This window comes from Rana temporaria, chromosome 6, assembly GCF_905171775.1.
Source record: "Rana temporaria chromosome 6, aRanTem1.1, whole genome shotgun sequence".
Lineage (NCBI taxonomy): Eukaryota > Metazoa > Chordata > Amphibia > Anura > Ranidae > Rana > Rana temporaria.
Window position 1 is genome coordinate 573,626 of NC_053494.1, and position 21,805 is coordinate 595,430.

Sequence of the window (21,805 nt, forward strand, 5' to 3'; positions counted from 1 at the left end):
ATATCTCATACACTATGACTGGTGTGGACAGTTGAGGGCCCCTCTATCTCATACACTATCACTGGTGTGGACAGTTGAGGGCCCCTCTATCTCATACACTATGACTGGTGTGGACAGTTGAGGGCCCCTATATCTCATACACTATCACTGGTGTGGACAGTTGAGGGCCCCTATATCTCATACACTATGACTGGTGTGGACAGTTGAGGGCCCCTCTATCTCATACACTATCACTGGTGTGGACAGTTGAGGGCCCCTCTATCTCATACACTATCACTGGTGTGGACAGTTGAGGGCCCCTATATCTCATACACTATGACTGGTGTGGACAGTTGAGGGCCCCTCTATCTCATACACTATGACTGGTGTGGACAGTTGAGGGCCCCTATATCTCATACACTATGACTGGTGTGGACAGTTGAGGGCCCCTATATCTCATACACTATGACTGGTGTGGACAGTTGAGGGCCCCTCTATCTCATACACTATGACTGGTGTGGACAGTTGAGGGCCCCTATATCTCATACACTATGACTGGTGTGGACAGTTGAGGGCCCCTATATCTCATACACTATGACTGGTGTGGACAGTTGAGGGCCCCTATATCTCATACACTATGACTGGTGTGGACAGTTGAGGGCCCCTCTATCTCATACACTATGACTGGTGTGGACAGTTGAGGGCCCCTATATCTCATACACTATGACTGGTGTGGACAGTTGAGGGCCCCTCTATCTCATACACTATCACTGGTGTGGACAGTTGAGGGCCCCTCTATCTCATACACTATGACTGGTGTGGACAGTTGAGGGCCCCTCTATCTCATACACTATGACTGGTGTGGACAGTTGAGGGCCCCTCTATCTCATACACTATGACTGGTGTGGACAGTTGAGGGCCCCTATATCTCATACACTATGACTGGTGTGGACAGTTGAGGGCCCCTCTATCTCATACACTATCACTGGTGTGGACAGTTGAGGGCCCCTCTATCTCATACACTATGACTGGTGTGGACAGTTGAGGGCCCCTCTATCTCATACACTATGACTGGTGTGGACAGTTGAGGGCCCCTCTATCTCATACACTATGACTGGTGTGGACAGTTGAGGGCCCCTCTATCTCATACACTATCACTGGTGTGGACAGTTGAGGGCCCCTCTATCTCATACACTATGACTGGTGTGGACAGTTGAGGGCCCCTATATCTCATACACTATCACTGGTGTGGACAGTTGAGGGCCCCTCTATCTTATACACTATGACTGGTGTGGACAGTTGAGGGCCCCTCTATCTCATACACTATCACTGGTGTGGACAGTTGAGGGCCCCTCTATCTCATACACTATCACTGGTGTGGACAGTTGAGGGCCCCTATATCTCATACACTATCACTGGTGTGGACAGTTGAGGGCCCCTCTATCTCATACACTATGACTGGTGTGGACAGTTGAGGGCCCCTATATCTCATACACTATGACTGGTGTGGACAGTTGAGGGCCCCTCTATCTCATACACTATGACTGGTGTGGACAGTTGAGGGCCCCTATATCTCATACACTATGACTGGTGTGGACAGTTGAGGGCCCCTATATCTCATACACTATGACTGGTGTGGACAGTTGAGGGCCCCTCTATCTCATACACTATCACTGGTGTGGACAGTTGAGGGCCCCTATATCTCATACACTATGACTGGTGTGGACAGTTGAGGGCCCCTATATCTCATACACTATGACTGGTGTGGACAGTTGAGGGCCCCTATATCTCATACACTATGACTGGTGTGGACAGTTGAGGGCCCCTCTATCTCATACACTATGACTGGTGTGGACAGTTGAGGGCCCCTCTATCTCATACACTATGACTGGTGTGGACAGTTGAGGGCCCCTCTATCTCATACACTATCACTGGTGTGGACAGTTGAGGGCCCCTATATCTCATACACTATCACTGGTGTGGACAGTTGAGGGCCCCTATATCTCATACACTATCACTGGTGTGGACAGTTGAGGGCCCCTCTATCTCATACACTATGACTGGTGTGGACAGTTGAGGGCCCCTATATCTCATACACTATCACTGGTGTGGACAGTTGAGGGCCCCTCTATCTCATACACTATGACTGGTGTGGACAGTTGAGGGCCCCTATATCTCATACACTATGACTGGTGTGGACAGTTGAGGGCCCCTATATCTCATACACTATGACTGGTGTGGACAGTTGAGGGCCCCTATATCTCATACACTATGACTGGTGTGGACAGTTGAGGGCCCCTCTATCTCATACACTATGACTGGTGTGGACAGTTGAGGGCCCCTATATCTCATACACTATGACTGGTGTGGACAGTTGAGGGCCCCTCTATCTCATACACTATGACTGGTGTGGACAGTTGAGGGCCCCTCTATCTCATACACTATCACTGGTGTGGACAGTTGAGGGCCCCTATATCTCATACACTATCACTGGTGTGGACAGTTGAGGGCCCCTATATCTCATACACTATCACTGGTGTGGACAGTTGAGGGCCCCTCTATCTCATACACTATGACTGGTGTGGACAGTTGAGGGCCCCTCTATCTCATACACTATGACTGGTGTGGACAGTTGAGGGCCCCTATATCTCATACACTATGACTGGTGTGGACAGTTGAGGGCCCCTCTATCTCATACACTATGACTGGTGTGGACAGTTGAGGGCCCCTATATCTCATACACTATGACTGGTGTGGACAGTTGAGGGCCCCTCTATCTCATACACTATGACTGGTGTGGACAGTTGAGGGCCCCTCTATCTCATACACTATGACTGGTGTGGACAGTTGAGGGCCCCTCTATCTCATACACTATGACTGGTGTGGACAGTTGAGGGCCCCTATATCTCATACACTATGACTGGTGTGGACAGTTGAGGGCCCCTCTATCTCATACACTATCACTGGTGTGGACAGTTGAGGGCCCCTATATCTCATACACTATGACTGGTGTGGACAGTTGAGGGCCCCTCAATCTCATACACTATGACTGGTGTGGACAGTTGAGGGCCCCTCTATCTCATACACTGACTATGACTGGTGTGGACAGTTGAGGGCCCCTCTATCTCATACACTATGACTGGTGTGGACAGTTGAGGGCCCCTCTATCTCATACACTATGACTGGTGTGGACAGTTGAGGGCCCCTCTATCTCATACACTATGACTGGTGTGGACAGTTGAGGGCCCCTATATCTCATACACTATGACTGGTGTGGACAGTTGAGTGGAAAGTCCCTGGATAGGACGGTGGGAGTGTCTCGGAGGCTCCGGAATGTTCTGACATTCTGATCTCTGTGAGTCACAAGCTGAGAATCCACACCTAGTGCAGGTAAGACATTCCTCCCGCCTGCGTCACCCGACTACAAGAGGGACCGAGCGCCGCAACACACAGGAGTGCCAGCAGAAGGTCCTACCCTCAGGACTGACAACACCGGGGACCCTACCCTCAGGACTGTACACACCGGGGACCCTACCCTCAGGACTGTACACACCGGGGACCCTACCCTCAGGACTGTACACACCGGGGACCCTACCCTCAGGACTGTACACACCGGGGTCCTACCCTCAGGACTGAGAACACCGGGGACCCTACCCTCAGGACTGAGAACACCGGGGACCCTACCCTCAGGACTGACAACACCGGGGACCCTACCCTCAGGACTGACAACACCGGGGACCCTACCCTCAGGACTGTACACACCGGGGACCCTACCCTCAGGACTGTACACACCGGGGACCCTACCCTCAGGACTGTACACACCGGGGACCCTACCCTCAGGACTGTACACACCGGGGACCCTACCCTCAGGACTGTACACACCGGGGACCCTACCCTCAGGACTGACAACACCGGGGACCCTACCCTCAGGACTGACAACACCGGGGACCCTACCCTCAGGACTGTACACACCGGGGACCCTACCCTCAGGACTGTACACACCGGGGACCCTACCCTCAGGACTGACAACACCGGGGACCCTACCCTCAGGACTGACAACACCGGGGGCCCTACCCTCAGGACTGTACACACCGGGGACCCTACCCTCAGGACTGTACACACCGGGGACCCTACCCTCAGGACTGTACACACCGGGGACCCTACCCTCAGGACTGTACACACCGGGGACCCTACCCTCAGGACTGAGAACATCGGGGACCCTACCCTCAGGACTGAGAACACCGGGGACCCTACCCTCAGGACTGACAACACCGGGGACCCTACCCTCAGGACTGACAACACCAGGGACCCTACCCTCAGGACTGACAACACCGGGGGCCCTACCCTCAGGACTGACAACACCGGGGGCCCTACCCTCAGGACTGTACACACCGGGGACCCTACCCTCAGGACTGACAACACCGGGGGCCCTACCCTCAGGACTGACAACACCGGGGGCCCTACCCTCAGGACTGAGAACACCGGGGGCCCTACCCTCAGGACTGAGAACACCGGGGACCCTACCCTCAGGACTGACAACACCGGGGGCCCTACCCTCAGGACTGACAACACCGGGGACCCTACCCTCAGGACTGAGAACACCGGGGACCCTACCCTCAGGACTGTACACACCGGGGACCCTACCCTCAGGACTGACAACACCAGGGACCCTACCCTCAGGACTGACAACACCGGGGGCCCTACCCTCAGGACTGACAACACCGGGGACCCTACCCTCAGGACTGTACACACCGGGGGCCCTACCCTCAGGACTGTACACACCGGGGGCCCTACCCTCAGGACTGACAACACCGGGGGCCCTACCCTCAGGACTGTACACACCGGGGACCCTACCCTCAGGACTGTACACACCGGGGACCCTACCCTCAGGACTGACAACACCGGGGGCCCTACCCTCAGGACTGTACACACCGGGGACCCTACCCTCAGGACTGTACACACCGGGGACCCTACCCTCAGGACTGACAACACCGGGGGCCCTACCCTCAGGACTGACAACACCGGGGACCCTACCCTCAGGACTGACAACACCGGGGACCCTACCCTCAGGACTGACAACACCGGGGACCCTACCCTCAGGACTGTACACACCGGGGACCCTACCCTCAGGACTGTACACACCGGGGACCCTACCCTCAGGACTGTACACACCGGGGACCCTACCCTCAGGACTGACAACACCGGGGACCCTACCCTCAGGACTGACAACACCGGGGACCCTACCCTCAGGACTGTACACACCGGGGACCCTACCCTCAGGACTGTACAGGACTATATAGGAGGAGCCTCACTCCCAGGACTGTAAACTCCAAGTTCCCTATACTTAGAACTATATAAAAGGAATTGTATATACAGGAGGGACTCTACAAGGACTGCGCACACAGGGACTGGAATCATGTCATCGAATATCAAGTCCCCGACAGACGGAAAGTCCCACACACTAGAGATGAAGGTAAGTGGGACCAGTCAGTCCCCAATGCAATGGTGCTGGAAAACTTTTATCTGCCCTCTCAGGACCGCACGTGACCTCCGACAGAGACAGACCGCGTGACGTGCCCTCCGACAGAGACAGACCGCGTGACGTGCCCTCCGACAGAGACAGACCGCGTGACGTGCCCTCCGACAGAGACAGACCGCGTGACGTGCCCTCCGACAGAGACAGACCGCGTGACGTGACCTCCGACAGAGACAGACCGCGTGACGTGACCTCCGACAGAGACAGACCGCGTGACGTGCCCTCCGACAGAGACAGACCGCGTGACGTGCCCTCCGACAGAGACAGACCGCGTGACGTGCCCTCCGACAGAGACAGACCGCGTGACGTGACCTCCGACAGAGACAGACCGCGTGACGTGACCTCCGACAGAGACAGACCGCGTGACGTGCCCTCCGACAGAGACAGACCGCGTGACGTGCCCTCCGACAGAGACAGACCGCGTGACGTGACCTCCGACAGAGACAGACCGCGTGACGTGACCTCCGACAGAGACAGACCGCGTGACGTGCCCTCCGACAGAGACAGACCGCGTGACGTGCCCTCCGACAGAGACAGACCGCGTGACGTGCCCTCCGACAGAGACAGACCGCGTGACGTGACCTCCGACAGAGACAGACCGCGTGACGTGACCTCCGACAGAGACAGACCGCGTGACGTGACCTCCGACAGAGACAGACCGCGTGACCTCCGACAGAGACAGACCGCGTGACGTGACCTCCGACAGAGACAGACCACGTGACCTCCGACAGAGACAGACCGCGTGACCTCCGACAGAGACAGACCGCGTGACGTGACCTCCGACAGAGACAGACCGAGTGACCTCCGACAGAGACAGACCGCGTGACCTCCGACAGAGACAGACCGCGTGACGTGACCTCCGACAGAGACAGACCGCGTGACGTGACCCCTGACAGAGACAGACCGCGTGACCTCCGACAGAGACAGACCGCGTGACGTGACCTTCGACAGAGACAGACCGCGTGACGTGACCTCCGACAGAGACAGACCGCGTGACCTCTGACAGAGACAGACCGCGTGACGTGACCTCCGACAGAGACAGACCGCGTGACGTGACCTCCGACAGAGACAGACCGCGTGACGTGACCTCCGACAGAGACAGACCACGTGACCTCCGACAGAGACAGACCGCGTGACGTGACCTCCGACAGAGACAGACCGCGTGACCTTCGACAGAGACAGACCGCGTGACGTGACCTCCGACAGAGACAGACCGCGTGACGTGACCTCCGACAGAGACAGACCGCGTGACGTGACCTCCGACAGAGACAGACCGCGTGACCTCCGACAGAGACAGACCGCGTGATGTGACCTTCGGCAGAGACAGACCGCGTGACCTTCGGCAGAGACAGACCGCGTGACGTGACCTCCGACAGAGACAGACCGCGTGACGTGACCTCCGACAGAGACAGACCGCGTGACGTGACCTCCGACAGAGACAGACCGCGTGACCTCCGACAGAGACAGACCGCGTGATGTGACCTCCGACAGAGACAGACCACGTGACCTCCGACAGAGACAGACCGCGTGACGTGACCTCCGACAGAGACAGACCGCGTGACCTCCGACAGAGACAGACCGCGTGACCTCCGACAGAGACAGACCGCGTGACGTGACCTCCGACAGAGACAGACCGCGTGACCTCCGACAGAGACAGACCGCGTGACGTGACCTCCGACAGAGACAGACCGCGTGACGTGACCCCTGACAGAGACAGACCGCGTGACGTGACCTCCGACAGAGACAGACCGCGTGACGTGACCTCCGACAGAGACAGACCGCGTGACCTCCGACAGAGACAGACCGCGTGACCTCCGCCAGAGACAGACCGCGTGACGTGACCTCCGACAGAGACAGACCGCGTGACCTCCGACAGAGACAGACCGCGTGACGTGACCTCCGACAGAGACAGACCGCGTGACGTGACCCCTGACAGAGACAGACCGCGTGACGTGACCTCCGACAGAGACAGACCGCGTGACGTGACCTCCGACAGAGACAGACCGCGTGACCTCCGACAGAGACAGACCGCGTGACGTGACCTTCGACAGAGACAGACCGCGTGACGTGACCTACTTATAAAAACGCCCAGAAACATTTGTCTTTATCAGCCAGACCTCCAGGAACAGGAAGTGAGAGAAATCTCCCCCAATCCAGGAACAGGAAGTGAGAGAAATCTCCCCCATGGCCCAGAATCTGATCTTCCAAAACTAGAAAAGAGACGTCTCCTTTCAGACAACCATCTCTCCAGAGAGACCCCCCGAGACGTCTGACGCTCCACCATAAATCCATCTCATCCTTCTCTTCTCTTCTCCCTTCAGGAACTTCCAAACCCCGCAGGCGGAAAGATCCAGAATGGATCACCGGAGGAAACCAGAATACTCATCAACCAGAACCAACGCTGGTCCTCTCCACCCTGCCGCCTCCGAAGACTCGCCATCATGAGTATTGTGTGCGGCATCTCCTGTGTGGGCATCAAAGCTTTACTCCTGGCTCTGCGGGTGAGTCCCATCATCCTCTGCTTCCCTCGTCCACTCCCATCATCCTCCGCTTCCCTCGTCCACTCCCATCATCCTCTGCTTCCCTCGTCCACTCCCATCATCCTCTGCTTCCCTCGTCCACTCCCATCATCCTCTGCTTCCCTCGTCCACTCCCATCATCCTCTGCTTCCCCTATCCACTCCCATCATCCTCTGCTACCCCTATCCACTCCCATCATCCTCTGCTTCCCCCATCCACTCCCATCATCCTCTGCTTCCCCTATCCACTCCCATCATCCTCTGCTTCCCTCGTCCACTCCCATCATCCTCTGCTTCCCTCGTCCACTCCCATCATCCTCTGCTTCCCTCGTCCACTCCCATCATCCTCTGCTTCCCTCGTCCACTCCCATCATCCTCTGCTTCCCTCGTCCACTCCCATCATCCTCTGCTTCCCTCGTCCACTCCCATCATCCTCCGCTTCCCTCGTCCACTCCCATCATCCTCTGCTTCCCTCGTCCACTCCCATCATCCTCTGCTTCCCTCGTCCACTCCCATCATCCTCCGCTTCCCTTATCCACTCCCATCATCCTCCGCTTCCCCTATCCACTCCCATCATCCTCCGCTTCCCCTATCCACTCCCATCATCCTCTGCTTCCCTCGTCCACTCCCATCATCCTCTGCTTCCCTCGTCCACTCCCATCATCCTCTGCTTCCCTCGTCCACTCCCATCATCCTCTGCTTCCCTCGTCCACTCCCATCATCCTCTGCTTCCCTCGTCCACTCCCATCATCCTCTGCTTCCCTCGTCCACTCCCATCATCCTCTGCTTCCCTCGTCCACTCCCATCATCCTCTGCTTCCCTCGTCCACTCCCATCATCCTCTGCTTCCCTCGTCCACTCCCATCATCCTCTGCTTCCCTCATCCACTCCCATCATCCTCTGCTTCCCCCATCCACTCCCATCATCCTCTGCTTCCCCTATCCACTCCCATCATCCTCTGCTTCCCTCATCCACTCCCATCATCCTCTGCTTCCCTCGTCCACTCCCATCATCCTCTGCTTCCCTCGTCCACTCCCATCATCCTCTGCTTCCCCCATCCACTCCCATCATCCTCTGCTTCCCTCGTCCACTCCCATCATCCTCTGCTTCCCTCGTCCACTCCCATCATCCTCTGCTTCCCTCGTCCACTCCCATCATCCTCTGCTTCCCTCGTCCACTCCCATCATCCTCTGCTTCCCTCGTCCACTCCCATCATCCTCTGCTTCCCTCGTCCACTCCCATCATCCTCTGCTTCCCCCATCCACTCCCATCATCCTCTGCTTCCCCCATCCACTCCCATCATCCTCTGCTTCCCTCATCCACTCCCATCATCCTCTGCTTCCCTCGTCCACTCCCATCATCCTCTGCTTCCCCCATCCACTCCCATCATCCTCTGCTTCCCCTATCCACTCCCATCATCCTCTGCTTCCCTATCCACTCCCATCATCCTCTGCTTCCCCTATCCACTCCCATCATCCTCTGCTTCCCTCGTCCACTCCCATCATCCTCTGCTTCCCTCGTCCACTCCCATCATCCTCTGCTTCCCCCATCCACTCCCATCATCCTCTGCTTCCCTCGTCCACTCCCATCATCCTCTGCTTCCCTCATCCACTCCCATCATCCTCTGCTTCCCCTATCCACTCCCATCATCCTCTGCTTCCCCTATCCACTCCCATCATCCTCTGCTTCCTCTATCCACTCCCATCATCCTCTGCTTCCCCTATCCACTCCCATCATCCTCTGCTTCCCCTATCCACTCCCATCATCCTCTGCTTCCCTCATCCACTCCCATCATCCTCTGCTTCCCCTATCCACTCCCATCATCCTCTGCTACCCCTATCCACTCCCATCATCCTCTGCTTCCCCTGTCCACTCCCATCATCCTCTGCTTCCCCCATCCACTCCCATCATCCTCTGCTTCCCTCATCCACTCCCATCATCCTCTGCTTCCCTCATCCACTCCCATCATCCTCTGCTTCCCCTATCCACTCCCATCATCCTCTGCTTCCCCTATCCACTCCCATCATCCTCTGCTACCCCTATCCACTCCCATCATCCTCTGCTTCCCTCATCCACTCCCATCATCCTCTGCTTCCCCTATCCACTCCCATCATCCTCTGCTTCCCCTATCCACTCCCATCATCCTCTGCTTCCCTCATCCACTCCCATCATCCTCTGCTTCCCCCATCCACTCCCATCATCCTCTGCTTCCCCTATCCACTCCCATCATCCTCTGCTTCCCCCATCCACTCCCATCATCCTCAGCTTCCCCTATCCACTCCCATCATCCTCTGCTTCCCCTATCCACTCCCATCATCCTCTGCTTCCCCTATCCACTCCCATCATCCTCTGCTTCCCCTATCCACTCCCATCATCCTCTGCTTCCCCCATCCACTCCCATCATCCTCTGCTTCCCCTATCCACTCCCATCATCCTCTGCTTCCCCCATCCACTCCCATCATCCTCTGCTTCCCCCATCCACTCCCATCATCCTCTGCTTCCCCTATCCACTCCCATCATCCTCTGCTTCCCCTATCCACTCCCATCATCCTCTGCTTCCCCTATCCACTCCCATCATCCTCTGCTTCCCCTATCCACTCCCATCATCCTCTGCTTCCCTCATCCACTCCCATCATCCTCTGCTTCCCCTATCCACTCCCATCATCCTCTGCTTCCCCTATCCACTCCCATCATCCTCTGCTTCCCCTATCCACTCCCATCATCCTCTGCTTCCCCTATCCACTCCCATCATCCTCCGCTTCCCTCATTCACTCCCATCATCCTCTGCTTCCCCTATCCACTTCCATCATTCTCTGCTTCCCCTATCCACTCCCATCATCCTCTGCTTCCCCTATCCACTCCCATCATCCTCTGCTTCCCCCATCCACTCCCATCATCCTCTGCTTCCCCCATCCACTCCCATCATCCTCTGCTTCCCCTATCCACTCCCATCATCCTCTGCTTCCCCTATCCACTCTCATCATCCTCTGCTACCCTCATCCACTCCCATCATCCTCTGCTTCCCCTATCCACTCCCATCATCCTCTGCTTCCCCTATCCACTCCCATCATCCTCTGCTTCCCCTATCCACTCCCATCATCCTCTGCTTCCCCTATCCACTCCCATCATCCTCTGCTTCCCCTATCCACTCCCATCATCCTCTGCTTCCCTCATCCACTCCCATCATCCTCTGCTTCCCCTATCCACTCCCATCATCCTCTGCTTCCCCTATCCACTCCCATCATCCTCTGCTTCCCCTATCCACTCCCATCATCCTCTGCTTCCCCTATCCACTCCCATCATCCTCTGCTTCCCCCATCCACTCCCATCATCCTCTGCTTCCCCTATCCACTCCCATCATCCTCTGCTTCCCCTATCCACTCCCATCATCCTCTGCTTCCCCTATCCACTCCCATCATCCTCTGCTTCCCCCATCCACTCCCATCATCCTCTGCTACCCTCGTCCACTCCCATCATCCTCAGCTTCCCCTATCCACTCCCATCATCCTCTGCTTCCCCTATCCACTCCCATCATCCTCTGCTTCCCTCATCCACTCCCATCATCCTCTGCTTCCCCTATCCACTCCCATCATCCTCTGCTTCCCCTATCCACTCCCATCATCCCCTGCTTCCCCTATCCACTCCCATCATCCTCTGCTTCCCCTATCCACTCCCAGCATCCTCTGCTTCCCTCATCCACTCCCATCATCCTCTGCTTCCCTCATCCACTCCCATCATCCTCTGCTTCCCCTATCCACTCCCATCATCCTCTGCTTCCCTCGTCCACTCCCATCATCCTCTGCTTCCCCTATCCACTCCCATCATCCTCTGCTTCCCCTATCCACTCCCATCATCCTCTGCTTCCCCCATCCACTCCCATCATCCTCTGCTTCCCTCATCCACTCCCATCATCCTCTGCTTCCCCTATCCACTCCCATCATCCTCTGCTTCCCCTATCCACTCCCATCATCCTCTGCTTCCCCCATCCACTCCCTTCATCCTCCGCTTCCCTTTTCCACTCCCATCATCCTCTGCTTCCCTCATCCACTCCCATCATCCTCTGCTACCCTCATCCACTCCCATCATCCTCTGCTTCCCCTATCCACTCCCATCATCCTCTGCTTCCCTCATCCACTCCCATCATCCTCTGCTTCCCCTATCCACTCCCATCATCCTCTGCTTCCCCTATCCACTCCCATCATCCTCTGCTTCCCCTATCCACTCCCATCATCCTCTGCTTCCCTCATCCACTCCCATCATCCTCTGCTTCCCCTATCCACTCCCATCATCCTCTGCTTCCCCTATCCACTCCCATCATCCTCTGCTTCCCCTATCCACTCCCATCATCCTCTGCTTCCCCTATCCACTCCCATCATCCTCTGCTTCCCCCATCCACTCCCATCATCCTCTGCTTCCCCTATCCACTCCCATCATTCTCTGCTTCCCCTATCCACTCCCATCATCCTCTGCTTCCCCTATCCACTCCCATCATCCTCTGCTTCCCCCATCCACTCCCATCATCCTCTGCTACCCTCGTCCACTCCCATCATCCTCAGCTTCCCCTATCCACTCCCATCATCCTCTGCTTCCCCTATCCACTCCCATCATCCTCTGCTTCCCTCATCCACTCCCATCATCCTCTGCTTCCCCTATCCACTCCCATCATCCTCTGCTTCCCCTATCCACTCCCATCATCCCCTGCTTCCCCTATCCACTCCCATCATCCTCTGCTTCCCCTATCCACTCCCATCATCCTCTGCTTCCCCCATCCACTCCCATCATCCTCTGCTTCCCCTATCCACTCCCATCATCCTCTGCTTCCCCTATCCACTCCCATCATTCTCTGCTTCCCCTATCCACTCCCATCATCCTCTGCTTCCCCTATCCACTCCCATCATCCTCTGCTTCCCCTATCCACTCCCATCATCCTCTGCTTCCCCCATCCACTCCCATCATCCTCTGCTACCCTCGTCCACTCCCATCATCCCCTGCTTCCCCTATCCACTCCCATCATCCTCTGCTTCCCTCATTCACTCCCATCATCCTCTGCTTCCCCTATCCACTCCCATCATCCTCTGCTTCCCTCATCCACTCCCATCATCCTCTGCTTCCCCTATCCACTCCCATCATCCTCTGCTTCCCCTATCCACTCCCATCATCCTCTGCTTCCCCTATCCACTCCCATCATCCTCTGCTTCCCTCATCCACTCCCATCATCCTCTGCTTCCCCTATCCACTCCCATCATCCCCTGCTTCCCCTATCCACTCCCATCATCCTCTGCTTCCTCTATCCACTCCCAGCATCCTCTGCTTCCCTCATCCACTCCCATCATCCTCTGCTTCCCTCATCCACTCCCATCATCCTCTGCTTCCCCTATCCACTCCCATCATCCTCTGCTTCCCCTATCCACTCCCATCATCCTCTGCTTCCCCTATCCACTCCCATCATCCTCTGCTTCCCCTATCCACTCCCATCATCCTCTGCTTCCCCCATCCACTCCCATCATCCTCTGCTACCCTCGTCCACTCCCATCATCCTCTGCTTCCCCTATCCACTCCCATCATCCTCTGCTTCCCCTATCCACTCCCATCATCCTCTGCTTCCCTCATCCACTCCCATCATCCTCTGCTACCCTCATCCACTCCCATCATCCTCTGCTTCCCCTATCCACTCCCATCATTCTCTGCTTCCCCTGTCCACTCCCATCATCCTCTGCTTCCCCTATCCACTCCCATCATCCTCTGCTTCCCCTATCCACTCCCATCATCCTCTGCTTCCCCTATCCACTCCCATCATCCTCTGCTTCCCTCATCCACTCCCATCATCCTCTGCTACCCCTATCCACTCCCATCATCCTCTGCTTCCCCTATCCACTCCCATCATCCTCTGCTTCCCTCATCCACTCCCATCATCCTCTGCTTCCCCTATCCACTCCCATCATCCTCTGCTTCCCCTATCCACTCCCATCATCCTCTGCTTCCCTCATCCACTCCCATCATCCTCTGCTTCCCCTATCCACTCCCATCATCCTCTGCTTCCCTCATCCACTCCCATCATCCTCTGCTACCCCTATCCACTCCCATCATCCTCTGCTTCCCCCATCCACTCCCATCATCCTCCGCTTCCCCTATCCACTCCCATCATTCTCTGCTTCCCCTATCCACTCCCATCATCCTCTGCTTCCCTCATCCACTCCCATCATCCTCTGCTTCCCCTATCCACTCCCATCATCCTCTGCTCCCCCCGTCCACTCCCATCATCCTCTGCTTCCCCTATCCACTCCCATCATCCTCTGCTACCCTCATCCACTCCCATCATCCTCTGCTTCCCTCGTCCACTCCCATCATCCTCTGCTTCCCCCATCCACTCCCATCATCCTCCGCTTCCCCCATCCACTCCCATCATCCTCTGCTTCCCCCATCCACTCCCATCATCCTCTGCTTCCCCTATCCACTCCCATCATCCTCTGCTACCCCTATCCACTCCCATCATCCTCTGCTTCCCTCATCCACTCCCATCATCCTCTGCTTCCCCTATCCACTCCCATCATCCTCTGCTTCCCCTATCCACTCCCATCATCCTCTGCTTCCCTCATCCACTCCCATCATCCTCTGCTTCCCCTATCCACTCCCATCATCCTCTGCTTCCCCTATCCACTCCCATCATCCTCTGCTTCTCTCATCCACTCCCATCATCCTCTGCTTCCCTCATCCACTCCCATCATCCTCTGCTTCCCCTATCCACTCCCATCATCCTCTGCTTCCCCTATCCACTCCCATCATCCTCTGCTTCCCCTATCCACTCCCATCATCCTCTGCTTCCCCTATCCACTCCCATCATCCTCTGCTTCCCCTATCCACTCCCATCATCCTCTGCTTCCCTCATCCACTCCCATCATCCTCTGCTTCCCCTATCCACTCCCATCATCCTCTGCTTCCCCCATCCACTCCCATCATCCTCTGCTTCCCTCATCCACTCCCATCATCCTCTGCTTCCCTCGTCCACTCCCAGCATCCTCTGCTTCCCTCATCCACTCCCATCATCCTCTGCTTCCCCTATCCACTCCCATCATCCTCTGCTACCCTCATCCACTCCCATCATCCTCTGCTTCCCCTATCCACTCCCATCATCCTCTGCTTCCCCTATCCACTCCCTTCATCCTCTGCTTCCCCTATCCACTCCCATCATCCTCTGCTTCCCCTATCCACTCCCATCATCCTCTGCTTCCCCTATCCACTCCCATCATCCTCTGCTTCCTCTATCCACTCCCATCATCCTCTGCTTCCCCTATCCACTCCCATCATCCTCTGCTTCCCCTATCCACTCCCATCATCCTCTGCTTCCCCTATCCACTCCCATCATCCTCTGCTTCCCTCATCCACTCCCATCATCCTCTGCTTCCCCTATCCACTCCCATCATCCTCTGCTTCCCATATCCACTCCCACCATCCTCCGCTTCCCTCATCCACTCCTATCATCCTCTGCTACCCCTATCCACTCCCATCATCCTCTGCTTCCCCTATCCACTCCCATCATCCTCCGCTTCCCCTATCCACTCCCATCATCCTCTGCTTCCCCTATCCACTCCCATCATCCTCTGCTTCCCCTATCCACTCCCATCATCCTCTGCTTCCCCTATCCACTCCCATCATCCTCTGCTTCCCCTATCCACTCCCATCATCCTCTGCTTCCCTCGTCCACTCCCATCATCCTCTGCTTCCCCTATCCACTCCCATCATCCTCTGCTTCCCCTATCCACTCCCATCATCCTCTGCTTCCCCTATCCACTCCCATCATCTTCTGCTTCCCCTATCCACTCCCATCATCCTCTGCTTCCCTCGTCCACTCCCATCATCCTCCCCACTCCTATCATCCTCGGCTTCCCCCATCCACTCCCATCATCCTCTGCTACCCCTATCCACTCCTATCATCCTCTGCTTCCCTCATCCACTCCCATCATCCTCCGCTTCCCCTATCCACTCCCATCATCCTCTGCTTCCCCTATCCACTCCCATCATCCTCTGCTTCCCCTATCCACTCCCATCATCCTCTGCTTCCCCTATCCACTCCCATCATCCTCTGCTTCCCCTATCCACTCCCATCATCCTCTGCTACCCTCATCCACTCCCATCATCCTCTGCTTCCCCTATCCACTCCCATCATCCTCTGCTTCCCCTATCCACTCCCATCATCCTCTGCTTCCCCTATCCACTCCCATCATCCTCTGCTTCCCCTATCCACTCCCATCATCCTCTGCTTCCCTCATCCACTCCCATCATCCTCTGCTTCCCCCATCCACTCCCATCATCCTCTGCTACCCCTATCCACTCCTATCATCCTCTGCTTCCCTCATCCACTCCCATCATCCTCCGCTTCCCCTATCCACTCCCATCATCCTCTGCTTCCCCTATCCACTCCCATCATCCTCTGCTTCCCCTATCCACTCCCATCATCCTCTGCTTCCCCTATCCACTCCCATCATCCTCTGCTTCCCCTATCCACTCCCATCATCCTCTGCTTCCCCCATCCACTCCCATCATCCTCTGCTTCCCCTATCCACTCCCATCATCCTCTGCTTCCCCTATCCACTCCCATCATCCTCTGCTTCCCTCATCCACTCCCATCATCCTCTGCTTCCCCTATCCACTCCCATCATCCTCTGCTTCCCTCATCCACTCCCATCATCCTCTGCTTCCCTCGTCCACTCCCATCATCCTCTGCTTCCCCTATCCACTCCCATCATCCTCTGCTTCCCCCATCCACTCCCATCATCCTCTGCTTCCCTCATCCACTCCCATCATCCTCTGCTTCCCCTATCCACTCCCATCATCCTCTGCTTCCCCCATCCACTCCCATCATCCTCTGCTTCCCTCATCCACTCCCATCATCCTCTGCTTCCCCTATCCACTCCCATCATCCTCTGCTTCCCCTGTCCACTCCCATCATCCTCTGCTTCCCCCATCCACTCCCATCATCCTCTGCTTCCCTCATCCACTCCCATCATCCTCTGCTTCCCCTATCCACTCCCATCATCCTCTGCTTCCCCTATCCACTCCCATCATCCTCTGCTTCCCCTATCCACTCCCATCACCCTCTGCTTCCCCTATCCACTCCCATCATCCTCTGCTTCCCCTATCCACTCCCATCATCCTCTGCTTCCCCTATCCACTCCCATCATCCTCTGCTTCCCTCATCCACTCCCATCATCCTCTGCTTCCCCTATCCACTCCCATCATCCTCTGCTTCCCCTATCCACTCCCATCATCCTCTGCTTCCCTCGTCCACTCCCATCATCCTCTGCTTCCCTCATCCACTCCCATCATCCTCTGCTTCCCTCATCCACTCCCATCATCCTCTGCTTCCCCTATCCACTCCCATCATCCTCTGCTTCCCCTATCCACTCCCATCATCCTCTGCTTCCCTCGTCCACTCCCATCATCCTCTGCTTCCCTCGTCCACTCCCATCATCCTCTGCTTCCCTCATCCACTCCCATCATCCTCTGCTTCCCCTATCCACTCCCATCATCCTCTGCTTCCCCTATCCACTCCCATCATCCTCTGCTTCCCTCATCCACTCCCATCATCCTCTGCTTCCCCTATCCACTCCCATCATCCTCTGCTTCCCTCATCCACTCCCATCACCCTCTGCTTCCCCTATCCACTCCCATCATCCTCTGCTTCCCCCATCCACTCCCATCATCCTCTGCTTCCCCTATCCACTCCCATCATCCTCTGCTTCCCTCATCCACTCCCATCATCCTCTGCTTCCCCTATCCACTCCCATCATCCTCTGCTTCCCCTATCCACTCCCATCATCCTCTGCTTCCCTCGTCCACTCCCATCATCCTCTGCTTCCCTCATCCACTCCCATCATCCTCTGCTTCCCCTATCCACTCCCATCATCCTCTGCTTCCCCTATCCACTCCCATCATCCTCTGCTTCCCTCATCCACTCCCATCATCCTCTGCTTCCCCTATCCACTCCCATCATCCTCTGCTTCCCTCGTCCACTCCCATCATCCTCTGCTTCCCTCATCCACTCCCATCATCCTCTGCTTCCCCTATCCACTCCCATCATCCTCTGCTTCCCCTATCCACTCCCATCATCCTCTGCTTCCCTCATCCACTCCCATCATCCTCTGCTTCCCTCATCCACTCCCATCATCCTCTGCTTCCCCTATCTACTCCCATCATCCTCTGCTTCCCCTATCCACTCCCATCATCCTCTGCTTCCCTCATCCACTCCCATCATCCTCTGCTTCCCTCATCCACTCCCATCATCCTCTGCTTCCCTCATCCACTCCCATCATCCTCTGCTTCCCTCATCCACTCCCATCATCCTCTGCTACCCCTATCCACTCCCATCATCCTCTGCTTCCCTCATCCACTCCCATCATCCTCTGCTTCCCCTATCCACTCCCATCATCCTCTGCTTCCCTCATCCACTCCCATCATCCTCTGCTTCCCCTATCCACTCCCATCATCCTCTGCTTCCCTCATCCACTCCCATCATCCTCTGCTTCCCCTATCCACTCCCATCATCCTCTGCTTCCCCTATCCACTCCCATCATCCTCTGCTTCCCTCATCCACTCCCATCATCCTCCGCTTCCCTCATCCACTCCCATCATCCTCTGCTTCCCCCATCCACTCCCATCATCCTCTGCTTCCCCTATCCACTCCCATCATCCTCTGCTACCCCTATCCACTCCCATCATCCTCCGCTTCCCTCATCCACTCCCATCATCCTCTGCTTCCCCCATCCACTCCCATCATCCTCTGCTTCCCCTATCCACTCCCATCATCCTCTGCTTCCCCTATCCACTCCCATCATCCTCTGCTTCCCCTATCCACTCCCATCATCCTCTGCTTCCCCTATCCACTCCCATCATCCTCTGCTTCCCTCATCCACTCCCATCATCCTCTGCTTCCCCTATCCACTCCCATCATCCTCTGCTTCCCCTATCCACTCCCATCATCCTCTGCTTCCCCTATCCACTCCCATCATCCTCTGCTTCCCTCATCCACTCCCATCATCCTCTGCTTCCCCTATCCACTCCCATCATCCTCTGCTTCCCTCGTCCACTCCCATCATCCTCTGCTTCCCCCATCCACTCCCATCATCCTCTGCTTCCCTCGTCCACTCCCATCATCCTCTGCTTCCTCTATCCCCTCCCATCATCCTCTGCTTCCCCTATCCACTCCCATCATCCTCTGCTTCCCCTATCCACTCCCATCATCCTCTGCTTCCCCTATCCACTCCCATCATCCTCTGCTTCCCTCATCCACTCCCATCATCCTCTGCTACCCCTATCCACTCCCATCATCCTCTGCTTCCCCTATCCACTCCCATCATCCTCTGCTTCCCCCATCCACTCCCATCATCCTCTGCTTCCCTCGTCCACTCCCATCATCCTCTGCTTCCCCTATCCACTCCCATCATCCTCTGCTTCCCCTATCCACTCCCATCATCCTCTGCTTCCCCTATCCACTCCCATCATCCTCTGCTTCCCCTATCCACTCCCATCATCCTCTGCTTCCCTCATCCACTCCCATCATCCTCTGCTACCCCTATCCACTCCCATCATCCTCTGCTTCCCCTATCCACTCCCATCATCCTCTGCTTCCCCCATCCACTCCCATCATCCTCTGCTTCCCTCGTCCACTCCCATCATCCTCTGCTTCCCTCATCCACTCCCATCATCCTCTGCTACCCTCATCCACTCCCATCATCCTCTGCTTCCCCTATCCACTCCCATCATCCTCTGCTTCCCCCATCCACTCCCATCATCCTCTGCTTCCCTCATCCACTCCCATCATCCTCTGCTTCCCCTATCCACTCCCATCATCCTCTGCTACCCCTATCCACTCCCATCATCCTCTGCTTCCCTCATCCACTCCCATCATCCTCTGCTTCCCTCATCCACTCCCATCATCCTCTGCTTCCCCTATCCACTCCCATCATCCTCTGCTTCCCTCATCCACTCCCATCATCCTCTGCTTCCCCTATCCACTCCCATCATCCTCTGCTTCCCTCATCCACTCCCATCATCCTCTGCTACCCCTATCCACTCCCATCATCCTCTGCTTCCCTCATCCACTCCCATCATCCTCTGCTACCCTCATCCACTCCCATCATCCTCTGCTTCCCTCATCCACTCCCATCATCCTCTGCTTCCCCTATCCACTCCCATCATCCTCTGCTTCCCCTATCCACTCCCATCATCCTCTGCTTCCTCTATCCACTCCCATCATCCTCTGCTTCCCCCATCCACTCCCATCATCCTCTGCTTCCCCTATCCACTCCCATCATCCTCTGCTTCCCCTATCCACTCCCATCATCCTCTGCTTCCCCTATCCACTCCCATCATCCTCTGCTTCCCTCATCCACTCCCATCATCCTCTGCTTCCCCTCCCCCCATCATCCTCTGCTTCCCCCATCCACTCCCATCATCCTCTGCTTCCCCTATCCACTCCCATCATCCTCTGCTTCCCCTATCCACTCCCATCATCCTCTGCTTCCCCCATCCACTCCCATCATCCTCTGCTTCCCCTATCCACTCCCATCATCCTCTGCTTCCCCTATCCACTCCCATCATCCTCTGCTTCCCCTATCCACTCCCATCATCCTCTGCTTCCCCCATCCACTCCCATCATCCTCTGCTTCCCCTATCCACTCCCATCATCCTCTGCTTCCTCTATCCACTCCCATCATCCTCTGCTTCCCCTATCCACTCCCATCATCCTCTGCTTCCCCTATCCACTCCCATCATCTTTGATACATATTGTTGTTTTCTCTCTGACAGGCGGAGCGGGAAGTTGGTGTGAAGAATTATGAGGTTTTGGCGCGGAGGTCGCGGAGATTCGCAGTGCTGAGCATTGCGCTGTTTGTGGGGGGGTTGGTGCTGCTGCCGGTGCTGGTGGTCCTCGTATCGTACATCATGACGCTTATCGAATGATCTCCACCTTGTTACACCCTGCGGGGGGCGCCACACTAAGAGGACTCAACTGAAGGTCATCTATAGAGAGCGCTGTACACCATGCTGACTCCGCCTCATCTACAGACTCCACCCTCCACACCATCACCCCAGTGCTGACTCCGCCCCATCTACAGACTCCACCCTCACCCCAGTGCTGACTCCGCCCCATCTACAGACTCCACCCTCACCCCAGTGCTGACTCCGCCCCATCTACAGACCCCACCCTCACCCCAGTGCTGACTCCGCCCCCATCTACAGACTCCACCCTCCACTGTACACCATCACCCCCAGTGCTGACTCCGCCCCATCTACAGACTCCACCCTCCACCATCACCCCAGTGCTGAATACACCCTGTGTAAAACTCCGCCCCCACTGAATATGCCCTGTGTACAGACTCCGCCCCACTCTGAATAAGCCCTGTGTACAGACTCCGCCCCACTCTGAATATGCCTGTGTACAGACTCCGCCCCCACTGAATATGCCTGTGTACAGACTCCGCCCCCACTGAATATGCCCTGTGTACAGACTCCGCCCCCACTGAATATGCCCTGTGTACAGACTCCGCCCCACTCTGAATATGCCTGTGTACAGACTCCGCCCCCACATAATATGCCCTGTGTACAGACTCCGCCCCACTCTGAATATGCCCTGTGTACAGACTCCGCCCCACTCTGTGTACAGACTCCGCCCCACTCTGAATATGCCTGTGTACAGACTCCGCCCCCACTGAATATGCCCTGTGTACAGACTCCGCCCCACTCTGTGTACAGACTCCGCCCCACTCTGAATATGCC

At 56.4% G+C, this 21,805-nt stretch overlaps 1 protein-coding gene across 1 annotated transcript; it reads left to right on the top strand.

The window, feature by feature from the left end:
- Nucleotides 1-5,395: 5,395 nt before the first annotated feature.
- On the top strand, nt 5,396-20,989 carry TMEM265 (transmembrane protein 265). The gene is made up of 3 exons (XM_040355647.1): nt 5,396-5,452; nt 7,837-8,016; nt 20,837-20,989. Exons 1-3 carry the CDS (start codon nt 5,396-5,398, stop codon nt 20,987-20,989), a joined length of 390 nt encoding a protein of 129 aa, XP_040211581.1.
- The last annotated feature ends 816 nt before the right edge of the window (nt 20,990-21,805 follow it).

What these genes read in the sequence shown, in the direction of transcription:
- TMEM265 (XM_040355647.1), top strand. Translation starts at nt 5,396, where the DNA reads ATGTCATCGAATATCAAGTCCCCGACAGACGGAAAGTCCCACACACTA. An exon ending in CCCACACACTAGAGATGAAG is followed by an intron (nt 5,453 to 7,836) that starts GTAAGTGGGACC and finishes TTCTCCCTTCAG; the next exon opens with GAACTTCCAAACCCCGCAGG. An exon ending in CTTTACTCCTGGCTCTGCGG is followed by an intron (nt 8,017 to 20,836) that starts GTGAGTCCCATC and finishes TCTCTCTGACAG; the next exon opens with GCGGAGCGGGAAGTTGGTGT.